This window comes from Oncorhynchus mykiss, chromosome 2 (assembly GCF_013265735.2).
Source record: "Oncorhynchus mykiss isolate Arlee chromosome 2, USDA_OmykA_1.1, whole genome shotgun sequence".
NCBI lineage: Eukaryota > Metazoa > Chordata > Actinopteri > Salmoniformes > Salmonidae > Oncorhynchus > Oncorhynchus mykiss.
Window position 1 is genome coordinate 1,322,501 of NC_048566.1, and position 20,000 is coordinate 1,342,500.

The following is a 20,000-nucleotide window of genomic DNA, read 5'->3' on the forward strand; positions in this document are numbered from 1 at the left end:
GACAACTCTCAGTTAGACTGGACAGGTCTCTGGCTGGGTGGACGACTCTCAGTTAGACTGGACAGGCCTCTGGCTGGGTGGATGACTCTCAGTTAGACTGGACAGGGCTCTGGCTGGATAGACAACTCTCAGTTAGACTGGACAGGCCTCTGGCTGGGTGGGTAGACGACTCTCAGTTAGACTGGACAGGCCTCTGACTGGGTGGACGACTCTCAGTTAGACTGGACAGGTCTCTGGCTGTGTGGACGACTCTCAGTTAGACTGGACAGGCCTCTGGCTGGGTGGACGACTCTCAGTTAGACTGGACAGGACTCTGGCTGGGTGGACGACTCTCAGTTGGACTGGACAGTCCTCTGGCTGGGTGGCCGACTCTCAGTTACACTGGACAGGTCTCTGGCTGGGTGGACGACTCTCAGTTAGACTGGACAGGTCTCTGGATGGGTGGACGACTCTCAGTTAGACTGGACAGGCCTCTGGCTGGGTGGACGACTCTCAGTTAGACTGGACAGGTCTCTGGCTGGGTGGACGACTCTCAGTTAGACTGGACAGGACTCTGGCTGGGTTGACGACTCTCAGTTAGACTGGACAGGTCTCTGGCTGGGTGGACGACTCTCAGTTAGACTGGACAGGTCTCTGGCTGTGTGGACGACTCTCAGTTAGACTGGACAGGCCTCTGGCTGGGTGGACGACTCTCAGTTAGACTGGACAGGCCTCTGGCTGGGTGGACGACTCTCAGTTGGACTGGACAGGCCTCTGGCTGGGTGGGTGGATGACTCTCAGTTAGACTGGACAGGCCTCTGGCTGGGTGGACAACTCTCAGTTAGACTGGACAGGTCTCTGGCTGGGTGGACGACTCTCAGTTAGACTGGACAGGCCTCTGGCTGGGTGGATGACTCTCAGTTAGACTGGACAGGGCTCTGGCTGGATAGACAACTCTCAGTTAGACTGGACAGGCCTCTGGCTGGGTGGGTAGACGACTCTCAGTTAGACTGGACAGGCCTCTGGCTGGGTGGACGACTCTCAGTTAGACTGGACAGGTCTCTGGCTGTGTGGACGACTCTCAGTTAGACTGGACAGGACTCTGGCTGGGTGGACGACTCTCAGTTGGACTGGACAGGCCTCTGGCTGGGTGGCCGACTCTCAGTTACACTGGACACGTCTCTGGCTGGGTGGACGACTCTCAGTTAGACTGGACAGGTCTCTGGATGGGTGGACGACTCTCAGTTAGACTGGACAGGCCTCTGGCTGGGTGGACGACTCTCAGTTAGACTGGACAGGTCTCTGGCTGGGTGGACGACTCTCAGTTAGACTGGACAGGACTCTGGCTGGGTTGACGACTCTCAGTTAGACTGGACAGGTCTCTGGCTGGGTGGACGACTCTCAGTTAGACTGGACAGGTCTCTGGATGGGTGGACGACTCTCAGTTAGACTGGACAGGCCTCTGGCTGGGTGGACGACTCTCAGTTAGACTGGACAGATCTCTGGCTGGGTGGACGACTCTCAGTTAGACTGGACAGGACTCTGGCTGGGTTGACGACTCTCAGTTAGACTGGACAGGCCTCTGGCTGGGTGGGTAGACGACTCTCAGTCAGACTGGACAGGTCTCTGGCTGGGTGGGTAGACGACTCTCAGTTAGACTGGACAGGCCTCTGGCTGGGTGGACGACTCTCAGTTAGACTGGACAGGTCTCTGGCTGGGTGGATGACTCTCAGTTAGACTGGACAGGTCTCTGACTGGGTGGGTAGACGACTCTCAGTTAGACTGGACAGGCCTCTGGCTGGGTGGATGACTCTCAGCTAGACTGGACAGGCCTCTGGCTGGGTGGACGACTCTCAGTTAGACTGGACAGGCCTCTGGCTGGGTGGGTGGACAACTCTCAGTTAGACTGGACAGGTCTCTGGCTGGCTGGACGACTCTCAGTTAGACTGGACAGGTCTCTGGCTGGGTGGGTGGATGGCTTTCAGTTAGACTGGACAGGCCTCTGGCTGGGTGGATGACTCTCAGCTAGACTGGACAGGCCTCTGGCTGGGTGGGTAGACGACTCTCAGTTAGACTGGACAGGCCTCAGGCTGGGTGGGCGACTCTCAGTTACACTGGACAGGTCTCTGGCTGGGTGGACGACTCTCAGTTAGACTGGACAGGACTCTGGCTGGGTTGACGACTCTCAGTTAGACTGGACAGGCCTCTGGCTGGGTGGGTCGACGACTCTCAGTTAGACTGGACAGGCCTCTGGCTGGGTGGACGACTCTCAGTTAGACTGGACAGGCCTCTGGCTGGGTGGGTGGACAACTCTCAGTTAGACTGGACAGGTCTCTGGCTGGGTGGACGACTCTCAGTTAGACTGGACAGGTCTCTGGCTGGGTGGGTAGACGACTCTCAGTTAGACTGGATAGGCCTCTGGCTGGGTGGATGACTCTCAGCTAGACTGGACAGGCCTCTGGCTGGGTGGACGACTCTCAGTTAGACTGGACAGGTCTCTGGCTGGGTGGACGACTCTCAGTTAGACTGGACAGGTCTCTGGCTGTGTGGACGACTCTCAGTTAGACTGGACAGGCCTCTGGCTGGGTGGACGACTCTCAGTTAGACTGGACAGGCCTCTGGCTGGGTGGACGACTCTCAGTTGGACTGGACAGGCCTCTGGCTGGGTGGGTGGATGACTCTCAGTTAGACTGGACAGGCCTCTGGCTGGGTGGACAACTCTCAGTTAGACTGGACAGGTCTCTGGCTGGGTGGACGACTCTCAGTTAGACTGGACAGGCCTCTGGCTGGGTGGATGACTCTCAGTTAGACTGGACAGGGCTCTGGCTGGATAGACAACTCTCAGTTAGACTGGACAGGTCTCTGGCTGGGTGGGTAGACGACTCTCAGTTAGACTGGACAGGCCTCTGGCTGGGTGGACGACTCTCAGTTAGACTGGACAGGTCTCTGGCTGTGTGGACGACTCTCAGTTAGACTGGACAGGCCTCTGGCTGGGTGGACGACTCTCAGTTAGACTGGACAGGACTCTGGCTGGGTGGACGACTCTCAGTTGGACTGGACAGGCCTCTGGCTGGGTGGCCGACTCTCAGTTACACTGGACACGTCTCTGGCTGGGTGGACGACTCTCAGTTAGACTGGACAGGTCTCTGGATGGGTGGACGACTCTCAGTTAGACTGGACAGGCCTCTGGCTGGGTGGACGACTCTCAGTTAGACTGGACAGGTCTCTGGCTGGGTGGACGACTCTCAGTTAGACTGGACAGGACTCTGGCTGGGTTGACGACTCTCAGTTAGACTGGACAGGTCTCTGGATGGGTGGACGACTCTCAGTTAGACTGGACAGGCCTCTGGCTGGGTGGACGACTCTCAGTTAGACTGGACAGATCTCTGGCTGGGTGGACGACTCTCAGTTAGACTGGACAGGACTCTGGCTGGGTTGACGACTCTCAGTTAGACTGGACAGGCCTCTGGCTGGGTGGGTAGACGACTCTCAGTCAGACTGGACAGGTCTCTGGCTGGGTGGGTAGACGACTCTCAGTTAGACTGGACAGGCCTCTGGCTGGGTGGACGACTCTCAGTTAGACTGGACAGGTCTCTGGCTGGGTGGATGACTCTCAGTTAGACTGGACAGGTCTCTGACTGGGTGGGTAGACGACTCTCAGTTAGACTGGACAGGCCTCTGGCTGGGTGGATGACTCTCAGCTAGACTGGACAGGCCTCTGGCTGGGTGGACGACTCTCAGTTAGACTGGACAGGCCTCTGGCTGGGTGGGTGGACAACTCTCAGTTAGACTGGACAGGTCTCTGGCTGGCTGGACGACTCTCAGTTAGACTGGACAGGTCTCTGGCTGGGTGGGTGGATGGCTCTCAGTTAGACTGGACAGGCCTCTGGCTGGGTGGATGACTCTCAGCTAGACTGGACAGGCCTCTGGCTGGGTGGGTAGACGACTCTCAGTTAGACTGGACAGGCCTCAGGCTGGGTGGGCGACTCTCAGTTACACTGGACAGGTCTCTGGCTGGGTGGACGACTCTCAGTTAGACTGGACAGGACTCTGGCTGGGTTGACGACTCTCAGTTAGACTGGACAGGCCTCTGGCTGGGTGGGTCGACGACTCTCAGTTAGACTGGACAGGCCTCTGGCTGGGTGGACGACTCTCAGTTAGACTGGACAGGCCTCTGGCTGGGTGGGTGGACAACTCTCAGTTAGACTGGACAGGTCTCTGGCTGGGTGGACGACTCTCAGTTAGACTGGACAGGTCTCTGGCTGGGTGGGTAGACGACTCTCAGTTAGACTGGATAGGCCTCTGGCTGGGTGGATGACTCTCAGCTAGACTGGACAGGCCTCTGGCTGGGTGGACGTCTCTCAGTTAGACTGGACAGGTCTCTGGCTGGGTGGGTAGACGACTCTCAGTTAGACTGGACAGGCCTCTGGCTGGGTGGACGACTCTCAGTTAGACTGGACAGGCCTCTGGCTGGGTGGGTGGACAACTCTCAGTTAGACTGGACAGGTCTCTGGCTGGGTGGACGACTCTCAGTTAGACTGGACAGGTCTCTGGCTGGGTGGGTAGACGACTCTCAGTTAGACTGGACAGGCCTCTGGCTGGGTGGATGACTCTCAGCTAGACTGGACAGGCCTCTGGCTGGGTGGACGACTCTCAGTTAGACTGGACAGGTCTCTGGCTGGGTGGGTAGACGACTCTCAGTTAGACTGCACAGGCCTCTGGCTGGGTGGATGACTCTCAGCTAGACTGGACAGGCCTCTGGCTGGGTGGACGACTCTCATTTAGACTGGACAGGCCTCTGGCTGGGTGGGTGGACGACTCTCAGTTAGACTGGACAGGTCTCTGGCTGGCTGGACGACTCTCAGTTAGACTGGACACGTCTCTGACTGGGTGGGTGGATGACTCTCAGTTAGACTGGACAGGCCTCTGGCTGGGTGGATGACTCTCAGCTAGACTGGACAGGCCTCTGGCTGGGTGGACGACTCTCAGTTAGACTGGACAGGTCTCTGGCTGGGTGGCTGGATGACTCTCAGTTAGACTGGACAGGTCTCTGGCTGGGTGGACGACTCAGTTAGACTGGACAGGCCTCTGGCTGGCTTGTTGGACGACTCTCAGTTAGACTGGACAGGTCTCTGGTTGGGTTGATGACTCTCAGTTAGACTGGACAGGCCTCTGGCTGGGTTGATGACTCTCAGTTAGACTGGACAGGTCTCTGGTTGGGTGGATGACTCTCAGTTAGACTGGACATGCCTCTGGCTGGCTGGACGACTCTCAGTTAGACTGGACAGGCCTCTGGCTGGGTGGCTGGATGACTCTCAGTTAGACTGGACAGGTCTCTGGCTGGGTTGATGACTCTCAGTTAGACTGGACAGGTCTCTGGTTGGGTTGATGACTCTCAGTTAGACTGGACAGGTCTCTGGTTGGGTTGATGACTCTCAGTTAGACTGGACAGGTCTCTGGTTGGGTTGATGACTCTCAGTTAGACTGGACAGGCCTCTGGTTGGGTTGATGACTCTCAGTTAGACTGGACACTATGTGTCTGAGAGGTACATGAGGCCTGCCTCCTGTGAAGTGGATAACCTGGATGGAGCGGGGATCAGATAACACACACACACACACACACACACACACACACACACACACACACACACTCACACACACACACCAGTCATTTGATGTCAGAACTCAGACTGGATAGACTCTGTGGTCTGCTGCCCTCAATACTAAATGCTCTGTAGAGATTCCTGTGTCTGTCGATGTATAGATATGATACAGACTGACTGACTGTTTTCTGTGTCTATCAATATACAGATATGATACAGACTGTTCTCTGTGTCTATCGGTATACAGATACGATACAGACTGACTGACTGTTCTCTGTGTCTATCGATATACAGATACGATACAGACTGACTGACTGTTCTCTGTGTCTATCGATATACAGATACGATACAGACTGACTGACTGTTCTCTGTGTCTATCGATATACAGATACGATACAGACTGACTGACTGTTCTCTGTGTCTATCGATATACAGATACGATACAGACTGACTGACTGTTCTCTGTGTCTATCGATATACAGATACGATACAGACTGACTGTTCTCTGTGTCTGTGTTAGTGACTTTTATATGTCTTTACTGGTGCTGAGTGAAGGGCTCCTTTACCACAAAACAAGGCTCAGTGGTTCTGTGGCTTCAGTTAGCGTGCAGTCAGGAACTCACAGTCAGTCAGGAACTCACAGTCAGTCAGTCAGTCAGTCAGGAACTCACAGTCAGTCAGTCAGTCAGGAACTCACAGTCAGTCTGTCAGGAACTCACAGTCAGTCAGTCAGGAACTCACAGTCAGTCAGCCAGGAACTCACAGTCAGTCAGTCAGGAACTCACAGTCAGTCAGTCAGGAACTTAGTCAGTCAGGAACTCACAGTCAGTCAGCCAGGAACTCACAGTCAGTCAGTCAGGAACTCACAGTCAGTCAGTCAGGAACTCAGTCAGTCAGTCAGGAACTCACAGTCAGTCTGCCAGGAACTCAGTCAGTCAGTCAGGAACTCACAGTCAGTCAGTCAGTCAGGAACTCACAGTCAGTCAGTCAGGAACTCACAGTCAGTCAGTCAGGTACTCACAGTCAGTCAGTCAGGAACTCACAGTCAGTCAGTCAGTCAGGACCACACAGTCAGATAGACCAGAGGTTTGTCAGGACAAGGCAGGCCTCAACAGGTCAGGGAGCGGAGAGCAGATAGAGATCAGCTTCAGAGAAAGACATGCTGTAGCAGACCGATCCCGCGTGGCTCAGTTGGTAGAGCGATGACACCCGGGTTGTGAGTTCAATTCCCACGGGAGGACTGGCATGAACACATAGGGACATGGAAACACTCACTTCCTGTAAATTGCGCTGGAACGTCTGCTAAATGACTCAAAATGTAAAAATGATTACTGGCATGCAGTTCACCCCTGTGATTGAGGAGGGGGGGTTACTGTTCACCACTTAGTGATGTGTGTTTTTGTGTTTAAAAAGCAATATACAGTGGGGCAAAAAAGTATTTAGTCAGCCACCAATTGTGCAAAAGATGAGAGAGGCCTGTAATTTTCATCATAGGTACACATCAACTATGAAAGACATAATGAGAAAAAAAATCCAGAAAATCACGTTGTAGGATTTTTAATGAATTTATTTGCAAATTATGGTGGAAAATAAGTATTTGGTCAATAACAAACGTTTATCTCAATACTTTGTTATATACCCTTTGTTGGCAATGACAGAGGTCAAACGTTTTCTGTAAGTCTTCACAAGGTTTCCACACACTGTTGCTGGTATTTTGGCCCATTCCTCCATGCAGATCTCCTCTAGAGCAGTGATGTTTTGGGGCTGTTGCTGGGCAACACGGACTTTCAACTCCCTCCAAAGATTTTCTATGGGGTTGAGATCTGGAGACTGGCTAGGCCACTCCAGGGGAGTGTGGAGCCCCAGATCGAGGGAGATTATCAGTGGTCTTGTATGTCTTCCATTTCCTAATAATTGCTCCCACAGTTGATTTCTTCAAACAAAGCTAATTACCTATTGCAGATTCAGTCTTCCCAGCCTGGTGCAGGTCTACAATTTTGTTTCTGGTGTCCTTTGGCAGCTCTTTGGTCTTGGCCATAGTGGAGTTTGGAGTGTGATTTTGTCTGTCATAGTTGAAGTGTACCTATGATGAAAATTACAGGCCTCTCTCATCTTTTTAAGTGGGAGAACTTGCACAATTGGTGGCTGACTAAATACTTTTTTGCCCCACTGTAGTTACATAATATGAATCGATTGATTGAATGACTAACATATTGAATTTGATTGGTTGAATGACTAACATATTGAATTTGATTGGTTGAATGACTAACATATTGAATTTGATTGGTTGAATGACTAACATATTGAATTTGATTGGTTGAATGACTAACATATTGAATTTGATTGGTTGAATGACTAACATATTGAATTTGATTGGTTGAATGACTAACATATTGAATTTGATTGGTTGTGTTTCTCCAGATGGGATGTTCCAGCCGTCCTTCAGTCTCAACAAGTTGTGTAAGTTCTGTGACGTGGAGTCTTCATCCTGCAACGGAACAGGAAGCTGCCTCTCGAACTGCTCCATCACCTCCATCTGTCGTCTGGAGCATGAAGTCTGCATCGCCATCTGGTAGGATTACGGTGGGGGGGGGGGGGGGGGGGGGGGGGTCAGTCTGCATCTGGTAGGATTACAGTGGAGAGGGGGGGGGGGTCTGGGTCAGTCTGCATCTGGTAGGATTACAGTGGAGGGGGGGGGGGGGCTGGATCAGTCTGCATCTGGTAGGATTACAGTGGAGAGGGGGGGGGGGGGGCTGGGTCAGTCTGCATCTGGTAGGATTACAGTGGAGAGGGGGGGGGGGGCTGGGTCAGTCTGCTTCTGGTAGGATTACAGTGGAGGGGGGGGGGGGTCTGTGTCAGTCTCCATCTGGTAGGATTACAGTGGAGAGGGGGGGGGGGGGCTGGGTCAGTCTGCATCTGGTAGGATTACAGTGGAGAGGGGGGGGCTGGGTCAGTCTGCATCTGGTAGGATTACAGTGGAGAGGGGGTGTCTCTGTCAGTCTCTCTGTCTGTGTCAGTCTCTCTGTCTGTGTCTGTCTCTCTGTCTGTGTCAGTTTCTGTCTCTCTGTCTGTGTGTCTTACGATCTCTCTGTCTGTGTGTGTCTGTGCATGTTTGTGTGTCTGTCTCTCTCTCTCTCTCCATTATCTCCATTTATCTCCGTTATCTCCAGGAGGAAGAATGACAGTAACTACAGCATCGAGACTCTGTGTCATGACCCCTCCAAGCCTCTGTACGGCATCGAGCTGGATGACTACAACAGCTCTATGTGTACCATGAAAGAGAAGAAGAGCTCTGGAGGACCGTTGTACATTTGCTCCTGTACTGAGGAGGAGTGTAACGATAACCTGGCCTTCGCTCCCGGTGAGTACCTTCTCACACCTACTGTATCAGTCAATTGATCTAATACCGTTATTCTGTTAGTGAGTACCTTACATACCTACTGTATCAGTCAATTGATCTAATACCCTTATTCTGTTAGTGAGTACCTTACATACTGTACCTACTGTATCAGTCAATTGATCTAATACCCTTATTCTGTTAGTGAGTACCTTACATACTGTACCTACTGTATCAGTCAATTCATCTAATACCCTTATTCTGTTAGTGAGTACCTTACATACTGTACCTACTGTATCAGTCAATTCATCTAATACCCTTACTGTGGGAGTAAGGTAGAGAGAGACAAATGTAGAATAGTGTGGGCTCTATCTCCTCAAGCCCTGTGAGAGGTAGAGGGAGACAGTGTAGAATAGTGTGGGCCCTATCTCCTCCAGCCCTGTGAGAGGTAGAGGTAGACAGTGTAGAATAGTGTGGGCCCTATCTCCTCCAGCCCTGTGAGAGGTAGAGGTAGAGGTCGAGGGAGACAGTGTAGTGTGGTGTAGCGTGGGACCTGGCCTTGCAGAAGATCTCAGACATGTGGTTTCCTGTCTGTGCTTTACTCAAAGCAGAAACATCTCAGCCACATGCTACTGCACAGATTGTATAGAAAGATAGAGAGAGACAGGAGAGAGAGACACAGGAGATGGGAGAGAGAATGAGAGAGAGAGAGACAGGAGATGGGAGAGAGAGGGAGAGAGAGAGATAGGAGATGGGAGAGAGAAGAAGAGAGAGAGAGACAGGAGAGAGAAGGAGAGAGAAGGAGAGAGAGACAGGAGATGGGAGAGAGAATGAGAGAGAGAGAGACAGGAGATGGGAGAGAGAGGGAGAGAGAGAGATAGGAGATGGGAGAGAGAAGAAGAGAGAGAGAGACAGGAGAGAGAAGGAGAGAGAAGGAGAGAGAGACAGGAGATGGGAGAGAGAAGAAGAGAGGGAGAGAGAGAGACAGGAGATGGGAGAGAGAAGAAGAGAGGGAGAGAGAGAGACAGGAGATGGGAGAGAGAAGAAGAGAGGGAGAGAGAGAGACAGGAGATGGGAGAGAGAAGAAGAGAGGGAGAGAGAGGAGAGGAGGAAACCTGAGTCTACGCCTTCATTATGGTGAATCACTAAAACAATACAGAAATACACTACGGAAAAAGAAGGAACAGCACGTCAGAAATCAGCTCAATGTAATTGAAGAAACCATAGACTCTAACCACTTCTGGGAAAATTGGAAAACACTAAACAAACAACAACACGAAGAATTATCCATCCAAAATGGAGATGTATGGGTAAACCCCTTCTCCAATCTTTTTGTCTCTATAACAAAGAATAAAGAGCAAAAACATATACATGATCAAATACAGATCTTAGAATCAACTATTAAAGACTCCCAGAACCCACTGGATTACAGAACACACTGGATTACAGAACACACTGGATTACAGAACACACTGGATTCCAGAACCCACTGGATTACAGAACACACTGGATTCCAGAACCCACTGGATTCCAGAACACACTGGATTCCAGAACCCACTGGATTCCAGAACACACTGGATTACAGAACCCACTGGATTCTCCAATTACATTGAATGAACTACAGGACAAAATAAAAACCCTCCAACCCAAAAAGGCCTGTGGTGTTGATGGTATCCTCAATGAAATGATCAAATATACAGACAACAAATTCCAATTGGCTATACTAAAACTCTTTAACATCATCCTTAGCTCTGGCATCTTCCCCAATATTTGGAACCAAGGACTGATCACCCCAATCCACAAAAGTGGAGACACATTTGACCCCAATAACTACCGTGGGATATGCGTAAACAGCAACCTTGGGAAAATCCTCTGCATTATCATTAACAGCAGACTCGTACATGTCCTCAGTGAAAACAATGTACTGAGCAAATGTCAAATTAAAATAGGCAAAAACACACACATTTCTTCCCAGAGGGCCGTGGGGTCAGACAGGGATGCAGCTTAAGCCCCACCCTCTTCAACATATATTTCAACAAATTGGCGAGGGCACTAGAACAGTCTGCAGCACCCGGCCTCACCCTACTAGAATCTGAAGTCTACTGTTTGCTGAGGATCTATCATTCCCTAGCATAGCATTCTGCTGACGTGCCTAGAGCAGTCTTACTGTGGGCTACCAAGTTATACAGACACTACAACTCTGTGTTTGGGTCATTCATTGTACGTGCGGGTGTGTGTTTGTGTGAGTGTGTACATGTGAGTGTGTGTGAGTGTGTATGTGTGTATCCACGCCTACTTTAGTAGAGAGCTAATTTGTTACGTAGAAATACTACTAGATCAGCAAATGTCTGTCGAGAAATGAATGACTGTCAAGACAACAGGTCCAGATGTTACTAATCAACCAGAGTTGTTTCAGTCTTGTCTGTTGTTCCTGTGTTTCCTGTCAGCTTCCTGTGTTTCCTTGTTTCTAATCAGTCATTCAGACTCATGAAGATCTGTCTGGATCACTGTGTTACTCTGCAATGCCCACCTTTGACAGCTTCAATTGGGAAGTGAAGCTTGGTCAACATAGAGAAGGGAAGTGTAGTCAACGTAGAGAAGGGAAGCGTAGAGAAGGGAAGTGTAGTCAACATAGAGAAGGGAAACGTAGTCAACATAGAGAAGGGAAATGTAGTCAACGTAGAGAAGGGAAGTGTAGTCAACATAGAGAAGGGAAGTGTAGTCAACGTAGAGAAGGGAAGTGTAGTCAACGTAGAGAAGGGAAGCGTAGTCAACGTAGAGAAGGGAAACGTAGTCAACATAGAGAAGGGAAGCATAGAGAAGGGAAGCGTAGTCAACATAGAGAAGGGAAGTGTAGTCAACGTAGAGAAGGGAAGTGTAGTCAACATAGAGAAGGGAAGTGTAGTCAACGTAGAGAAGGGAAGCATAGAGAAGGGAAGTGTAGTCAACGTAGAGAAGGGAAGTGTAGTCAGCCTAGAGAAGGGAAGCGTAGAGAAGGGAAGTGTAGTCAACGTAGAGAAGGGAAGTGTAGTCAACGTAGAGAAGGGAAGTGTAGTCAACATAGAGAAGGGAAGTGTAGTCAACGTAGAGAAGGGAAGCGTAGTCAGCCTAGAGAAGGGAAGCATAGAGAAGGGAAGTGTAGTCAACGTAGAGAAGGGAAGTGTAGTCAACATAGAGAAGGGAAGTGTAGTCAACGTAGAGAAGGGAAGCGTAGTCAGCCTAGAGAAGGGAAGCATAGAGAAGGGAAGTGTAGTCAACGTAGAGAAGGGAAGCGTAGAGAAGGGAAGCGTAGTCAACATAGAGAAGGGAAGTGTAGTCAACGTAGAGAAGGGAAGTGTAGTCAACGTAGAGAAGGGAAGTGTAGTCAACGTAGAGAAGGGAAGTGTAGTCAACGTAGAGAAGGGAAGTGTAGTCAACATAGAGAAGGGAAGCGTAGTCAACATAGAGAAGGGAAGCGTAGTCAACATAGAGAAGGGAAGTGTAGTCAACATAGAGAAGGGAAGTGTAGTCAACGTAGAGAAGGGAAGTGTAGTCAACATAGAGAAGGGAAGTGTAGTCAACGTAGAGAAGGGAAGTGTAGTCAACATAGAGAAGGGAAGTGTAGTCAACGTAGAGAAGGGAAGCGTAGTCAGCCTAGAGAAGGGAAGCATAGAGAAGGGAAGTGTAGTCAACGTAGAGAAGGGAAGCGTAGAGAAGGGAAGCGTAGTCAACATAGAGAAGGGAAGTGTAGTCAACGTAGAGAAGGGAAGTGTAGTCAACATAGAGAAGGGAAGCGTAGTCAACGTAGAGAAGGGAAGTGTAGTCAACGTAGAGAAGGGAAGCGTAGTCAACATAGAGAAGGGAAGCGTAGTCAATATAGAGAAGGGAAGTGTAGTCAACGTAGAGAAGGGAAGTGTAGTCAACGTAGAGAAGGGAAGTGTAGTCAACATAGAGAAGGGAAGTGTAGTCAACGTAGAGAAGGGAAGCGTAGTCAGCCTAGAGAAGGGAAGCATAGAGAAGGGAAGTGTAGTCAACGTAGAGAAGGGAAGTGTAGTCAACATAGAGAAGGGAAGTGTAGTCAACATAGAGAAGGGAAGTGTAGTCAACGTAGAGAAGGGAAGTGTAGTCAACATAGAGAAGGGAAGGGTAGTCAACGTAGAGAAGGGAAGTGTAGTCAACGTAGAGAAGGGAAGTGTAGTCAACATAGAGAAGGGAAGTGTAGTCAACGTAGAGAAGGGAAGCGTAGTCAGCCTAGAGAAGGGAAGCTTAGAGAAGGGAAGTGTAGTCAACGTAGAGAAGGGAAGCGTAGAGAAGGGAAGCGTAGTCAACGTAGAGAAGGGAAGCGTAGAGAAGGGAAGTGTAGTCAATGTAGAGAAGGGAAGTGTAGTCAACGTAGAGAAGGGAAGTGTAGTCAACGTAGAGAAGGGAAGTGTAGTCAACGTAGAGAAGGGAAGTGTAGTCAACGTAGAGAAGGGGAGCGTAGTCAACGTAGAGAAGGGAAGCGTAGTCAACATAGAGAAGGGAAGTGTAGTCAACGTAGAGAAGGGAAGGGTAGAGAAGGGAAGGGTAGTCAACGTAGAGAAGGGAAGTGTAGTCAACGTAGAGAAGGGAAGCGTAGAGAAGGGAAGTGTAGTCAACGTAGAGAAGGGAAGTGTAGTCAACGTAGAGAAGGGAAGTGTAGTCAACGTACTGAAGGGAAGTGTAGTCAACGTAGAGAAGGGAAGTGTAGTCAACGTAGAGAAGGGGAGCGTAGTCAACGTAGAGAAGGGAAGTGTAGAGAAGGGAAGGGTAGAGAAGGGAAGGGTAGTCAACGTAGAGAAGGGAAGTGTAGTCAACGTAGAAAAGGGAAGTGTAGTCATCGTAGAGAAGGGAAGTGTAGTCAACGTAGAGAAGGGAAGTGTAGTCAACGTAGAGAAGGGAAGTGTAGTCAACGTAGAGAAGGGAAGTGTAGTCAACGTAGAGAAGGGAAGTGTAGTCAACGTAGAGAAGGGAAGTGTAGTCAACATAGAGATGGGAAGTGTAGTCAACGTAGAGAAGGGAAGTGTAGTCAACGTAGAGAAGGGAAGTGTAGTCAACGTAGAGAAGGGAAGCGTAGAAGCGTAGTCAACGTAGAGAAGGGAAGTGTAGTCAACGTAGAGAAGGGAAGCGTAGAAGCGTAGTCAACGTAGAGAAGGGAAGTGTAGTCAACGTAGAGAAGGGAAGCATAGTCAACTTAGAGAAGGGAAGCGTAGAAGCGTAGTCAACGTAGAGAAGGGAAGTGTAGTCAACGTAGAGAAGGGAAGCGTAGTCAACATAGAGAAGGGAAGCGTAGTCAACGTAGAGAAGGGAAGCGTTGTCAACATAGAGAAGGGAAGCGTAGTCAACGTAGAGAAGGGAAGTGTAGAGAAGGGAAGGGTAGAGAAGGGAAGGGTAGTCAACGTAGAGAATGGAAGCGTAGAGAAGGGAAGTGTAGTCAACGTAGAGAAGGGAAGTGTAGTCAACGTAGAGAAGGGAAGTGTAGTCAACATAGAGAAGGGAAGTGTAGTCAACGTAGAGAAGGGAAGTGTAGTCAACGTAGAGAAGGGAAGCGTAGTCAACGTAGAGAAGGGAAACGTAGTCAACATAGAGAAGGGAAGCATAGAGAAGGGAAGCGTAGTCAACATAGAGAAGGGAAGTGTAGTCAACGTAGAGAAGGGAAGTGTAGTCAACATAGAGAAGGGAAGTGTAGTCAACGTAGAGAAGGGAAGCATAGAGAAGGGAAGTGTAGTCAACGTAGAGAAGGGAAGTGTAGTCAGCCTAGAGAAGGGAAGCGTAGAGAAGGGAAGTGTAGTCAACGTAGAGAAGGGAAGTGTAGTCAACGTAGAGAAGGGAAGTGTAGTCAACATAGAGAAGGGAAGTGTAGTCAACGTAGAGAAGGGAAGCGTAGTCAGCCTAGAGAAGGGAAGCATAGAGAAGGGAAGTGTAGTCAACGTAGAGAAGGGAAGTGTAGTCAACATAGAGAAGGGAAGTGTAGTCAACGTAGAGAAGGGAAGCGTAGTCAGCCTAGAGAAGGGAAGCATAGAGAAGGGAAGTGTAGTCAACGTAGAGAAGGGAAGCGTAGAGAAGGGAAGCGTAGTCAACATAGAGAAGGGAAGTGTAGTCAACGTAGAGAAGGGAAGTGTAGTCAACGTAGAGAAGGGAAGTGTAGTCAACGTAGAGAAGGGAAGTGTAGTCAACGTAGAGAAGGGAAGTGTAGTCAACATAGAGAAGGGAAGCGTAGTCAACATAGAGAAGGGAAGCGTAGTCAACATAGAGAAGGGAAGTGTAGTCAACATAGAGAAGGGAAGTGTAGTCAACGTAGAGAAGGGAAGTGTAGTCAACATAGAGAAGGGAAGTGTAGTCAACGTAGAGAAGGGAAGTGTAGTCAACATAGAGAAGGGAAGTGTAGTCAACGTAGAGAAGGGAAGCGTAGTCAGCCTAGAGAAGGGAAGCATAGAGAAGGGAAGTGTAGTCAACGTAGAGAAGGGAAGCGTAGAGAAGGGAAGCGTAGTCAACATAGAGAAGGGAAGTGTAGTCAACGTAGAGAAGGGAAGTGTAGTCAACATAGAGAAGGGAAGCGTAGTCAACGTAGAGAAGGGAAGTGTAGTCAACGTAGAGAAGGGAAGCGTAGTCAACATAGAGAAGGGAAGCGTAGTCAATATAGAGAAGGGAAGTGTAGTCAACGTAGAGAAGGGAAGTGTAGTCAACGTAGAGAAGGGAAGTGTAGTCAACATAGAGAAGGGAAGTGTAGTCAACGTAGAGAAGGGAAGCGTAGTCAGCCTAGAGAAGGGAAGCATAGAGAAGGGAAGTGTAGTCAACGTAGAGAAGGGAAGTGTAGTCAACATAGAGAAGGGAAGTGTAGTCAACATAGAGAAGGGAAGTGTAGTCAACGTAGAGAAGGGAAGTGTAGTCAACATAGAGAAGGGAAGGGTAGTCAACGTAGAGAAGGGAAGTGTAGTCAACGTAGAGAAGGGAAGTGTAGTCAACATAGAGAAGGGAAGTGTAGTCAACGTAGAGAAGGGAAGCGTAGTCAGCCTAGAGAAGGGAAGCATAGAGAAGGGAAGTGTAGTCAACGTAGAGAAGGGAAGCGTAGAGAAGGGAAGCGTAGTCAACGTAGAGAAGGGAAGCGTAGAGAAGGGAAGTGTAGTCAATGTAGAGAAGGGAAGTGTAGTCAACGTAGAGAAGGGAAGTGTAGTCAACGTAGAGAAGGGAAGTGTAGTCAACGTAGAGAAGGGAAGTGTAGTCAACGTAGAGAAGGGGAGCGTAGTCAACGTAGAGAAGGGAAGCGTAGTCAACATAGAGAAGGGAAGTGTAGTCAACGTAGAGAAGGGAAGGGTAGAGAAGGGAAGGGTAGTCAACGTAGAGAAGGGAAGTGTAGTCAACGTAGAGAAGGGAAGCGTAGAGAAGGGAAGTGTAGTCAACGTAGAGAAGGGAAGTGTAGTCAACGTAGAGAAGGGAAGTGTAGTCAACGTACTGAAGGGAAGTGTAGTCAACGTAGAGAAGGGAAGTGTAGTCAACGTAGAGAAGGGGAGCGTAGTCAACGTAGAGAAGGGAAGTGTAGAGAAGGGAAGGGTAGAGAAGGGAAGGGTAGTCAACGTAGAGAAGGGAAGTGTAGTCAACGTAGAAAAGGGAAGTGTAGTCATCGTAGAGAAGGGAAGTGTAGTCAACGTAGAGAAGGGAAGTGTAGTCAACGTAGAGAAGGGAAGTGTAGTCAACGTAGAGAAGGGAAGTGTAGTCAACGTAGAGAAGGGAAGTGTAGTCAACGTAGAGAAGGGAAGTGTAGTCAACATAGAGATGGGAAGTGTAGTCAACGTAGAGAAGGGAAGTGTAGTCAACGTAGAGAAGGGAAGTGTAGTCAACGTAGAGAAGGGAAGCGTAGAAGCGTAGTCAACGTAGAGAAGGGAAGTGTAGTCAACGTAGAGAAGGGAAGCGTAGAAGCGTAGTCAACGTAGAGAAGGGAAGTGTAGTCAACGTAGAGAAGGGAAGCATAGTCAACTTAGAGAAGGGAAGCGTAGAAGCGTAGTCAACGTAGAGAAGGGAAGTGTAGTCAACGTAGAGAAGGGAAGCGTAGTCAACATAGAGAAGGGAAGCGTAGTCAACGTAGAGAAGGGAAGCGTTGTCAACATAGAGAAGGGAAGCGTAGTCAACGTAGAGAATGGAAGCGTAGAGAAGGGAAGTGTAGTCAACGTAGAGAAGGGAAGTGTAGTCAACGTAGAGAAGGGAAGTGTAGTCAACGTAGAGAAGGGAAGTGTAGTCAACGTAGAGAAGGGAAGTGTAGTCAACGTAGAGAAGGGGAGCGTAGTCAACGTAGAGAAGGGAAGTGTAGAGAAGGGAAGGGTAGTCAACGTAGAGAAGGGAAGTGTAGTCAACGTAGAGAAGGGAAGTGTAGTCAACGTAGAGAAGGGAAGTGTAGTCAACGTAGAGAAGGGAAGTGTAGTCAACGTAGAGAAGGGAAGTGTAGTCAACGTAGAGAAGGGAAGTGTAGTCAACGTAGAGAAGGGAAGTGTAGTCAACATAGAGAAGGGAAGCGTAGTCAACGTAGAGAAGGGAAGTGTAGTCAACATAGAGAAGGGAAGTGTAGTCAACGTAGAGAAGGGAAGTGTAGTCAACGTAGAGAAGGGAAGCGTAGAAGCGTAGTCAACTTAGAGAAGGGAAGTGTAGTCAACGTAGAGAAGGGAAGCGTAGAAGCGTAGTCAACGTAGAGAAGGGAAGTGTAGTCAACGTAGAGAAGGGAAGCATAGTCAACTTAGAGAAGGGAAGCGTAGAAGCGTAGTCAACGTAGAGAAGGGAAGTGTAGTCAACGTAGAGAAGGGAAGCGTAGTCAACATAGAGAAGGGAAGCGTAGTCAACGTAGAGAAGGGAAGCGTTGTCAACATAGAGAAGGGAAGCGTAGTCAACGTAGAGAAGGGAAGTGTAGAGAAGGGAAGGGTAGAGAAGGGAAGGGTAGTCAACGTAGAGAATGGAAGCGTAGAGAAGGGAAGTGTAGTCAACGTAGAGAAGGGAAGTGTAGTCAACGTAGAGAAGGGAAGTGTAGTCAACGTAGAGAAGGGAAGTGTAGTCAACGTAGAGAAGGGAAGTGTAGTCAACGTAGAGAAGGGGAGCGTAGTCAACGTAGAGAAGGGAAGTGTAGAGAAGGGAAGGGTAGTCAACGTAGAGAAGGGAAGTGTAGTCAACGTAGAGAAGGGAAGTGTAGTCAACGTAGAGAAGGGAAGTGTAGTCAACGTAGAGAAGGGAAGTGTAGTCAACGTAGAGAAGGGAAGTGTAGTCAACGTAGAGAAGGGAAGTGTAGTCAACGTAGAGAAGGGAAGTGTAGTCAACATAGAGAAGGGAAGCGTAGTCAACGTAGAGAAGGGAAGTGTAGTCAACATAGAGAAGGGAAGTGTAGTCAACGTAGAGAAGGGAAGTGTAGTCAACATAGAGAAGGGAAGTGTAGTCAACGTAGAGAAGGGAAGTGTAGTCAACATAGAGAAGGGAAGTGTAGTCAACATAGAGAAGGGAAGTGTAGTCAACGTAGAGAAGGGAAGTGTAGTCAACATAGAGAAGGGAAGTGTAGTCAACATAGAGAAGGGAAGTGTAGTCAACATAGAGAAGGGAAGTGTAGTCAACATAGAGAAGGGAAGTGTAGTCAACATAGAGAAGGGAAGTGTAGTCAACGTAGAGAAGGGAAGTGTAGTCAACATAGAGAAGGGAAGTGTAGTCAACGTAGAGAAGGGAAGTGTAGTCAACATAGAGAAGGGAAGTGTAGTCAACGTAGAGAAGGGAAGTGTAGTCAACATAGAGAAGGGAAGTGTAGTCAACGTAGAGAAGGGAAGTGTAGTCAACGTAGAGAAGGGAAGTGTAGTCAACATAGAGAAGGGAAGTGTAGTCAACGTAGAGAAGGGAAGTGTAGTCAACGTAGAGAAGGGAAGCGTAGAGAAGGGAAGTGTAGTCAACGTAGAGAAGGGAAGTGTAGTCAACGTAGAGAAGGGAAGCGTAGAGAAGGGAAGTGTAGTCAACATAGAGAAGGGAAGTGTAGTCAACATAGAGAAGGGAAGTGTAGTCAACATAGAGAAGGGAAGTGTAGTCAACGTAGAGAAGGGAAGTGTAGTCAACATAGAGAAGGGAAGTGTAGTCAACGTAGAGAAGGGAAGTGTAGTCAACATAGAGAAGGGAAGTGTAGTCAACGTAGAGAAGGGAAGTGTAGTCAACATAGAGAAGGGAAGCGTAGAGAAGGGAAGTGTAGTCAACATTGAGAAGGGAAGCGTAGTCAACGTAGAGAAGGGAAGTGTAGTCAACGTAGAGAAGGGAAGTGTAGAGAAGGGAAGTGTAGTCAACGTAGAGAAGGGAAGTGTAGTCAACATTGAGAAGGGAAGTGTAGTCAACATAGACAAGGGAAGTGTAGTCAACATTGAGAAGGGAAGCCACAAAAACAAGTTTATAATAATGTGTGTTTTTTTGTTTTTTGGGGGCAGCTGTCAGAATTACTTTCACTCTCTAAAAGTCGCCTGTAATTCAACGTGATTCAGAGATAAGGATATAATTCATGAATTCACGGTGTGTTGAAAATATCTGTCTGTGTTAAACTGTTGTTCAAGGTTTTCTGAGCTTGTTTCCATCCCTGGGTTATTTTAACAACCCCTGATTATGAATAATATCCTCCTCATCAGCTGTCCCAAAGCATTCTGGTCACTGGCTATTGTATTATAATAATAGAAGAAGAAGAAGAAGAAGAAGAAGAAGAAGAAGAAGAAGAAGAAGAAGGGAAATATGTCTTGTGCCTTTATTCCAGTCAGTCGGTCGCTCTGTGAGATTTTACAGTTCCTTATACTGTGGAATCTTGGCCTGCAGTCACACTGAACAGTTTTAAAGAGGAGTGACTCACGGGAACACAGAGAGAGAGAGAGGGGGAGGGAGGTAGAGGGCGGGGGAGGGAGAGAGAGAGAGAGAGAGAGAGAGAGGGCGGGGAGGAAGAGAGAGTGGGAGATAGAGGGGGGAGGTAGAGACAGTGAGCTGGGGAGGTAGAGAGAGAGCGGGAGAGAGGGGGGAGATGGAGAGAGAGAGAGCGGGGAGGGAGAGAGTGGGAGAGAGAGGGGGAGGTAGAGAGCGCGAGAGAGCAGGGGAGGGAG

At 49.1% G+C, this 20,000-nt stretch overlaps 1 protein-coding gene across 1 annotated transcript in view; it reads left to right on the top strand.

Annotated features, from left to right (window-relative positions):
- Positions 1-20,000, top strand: part of tgfbr2b (transforming growth factor beta receptor 2b) — an 81,735-nt gene that overhangs the window by 13,299 nt on the left and 48,436 nt on the right. The window contains exons 2-3 of the mRNA XM_036934986.1: positions 8,004-8,154; positions 8,753-8,943. Of these exons, the coding sequence (XP_036790881.1) occupies positions 8,004-8,154; positions 8,753-8,943 (342 nt within the window). The remainder of the gene's footprint in view (positions 1-8,003; positions 8,155-8,752; positions 8,944-20,000) is intronic.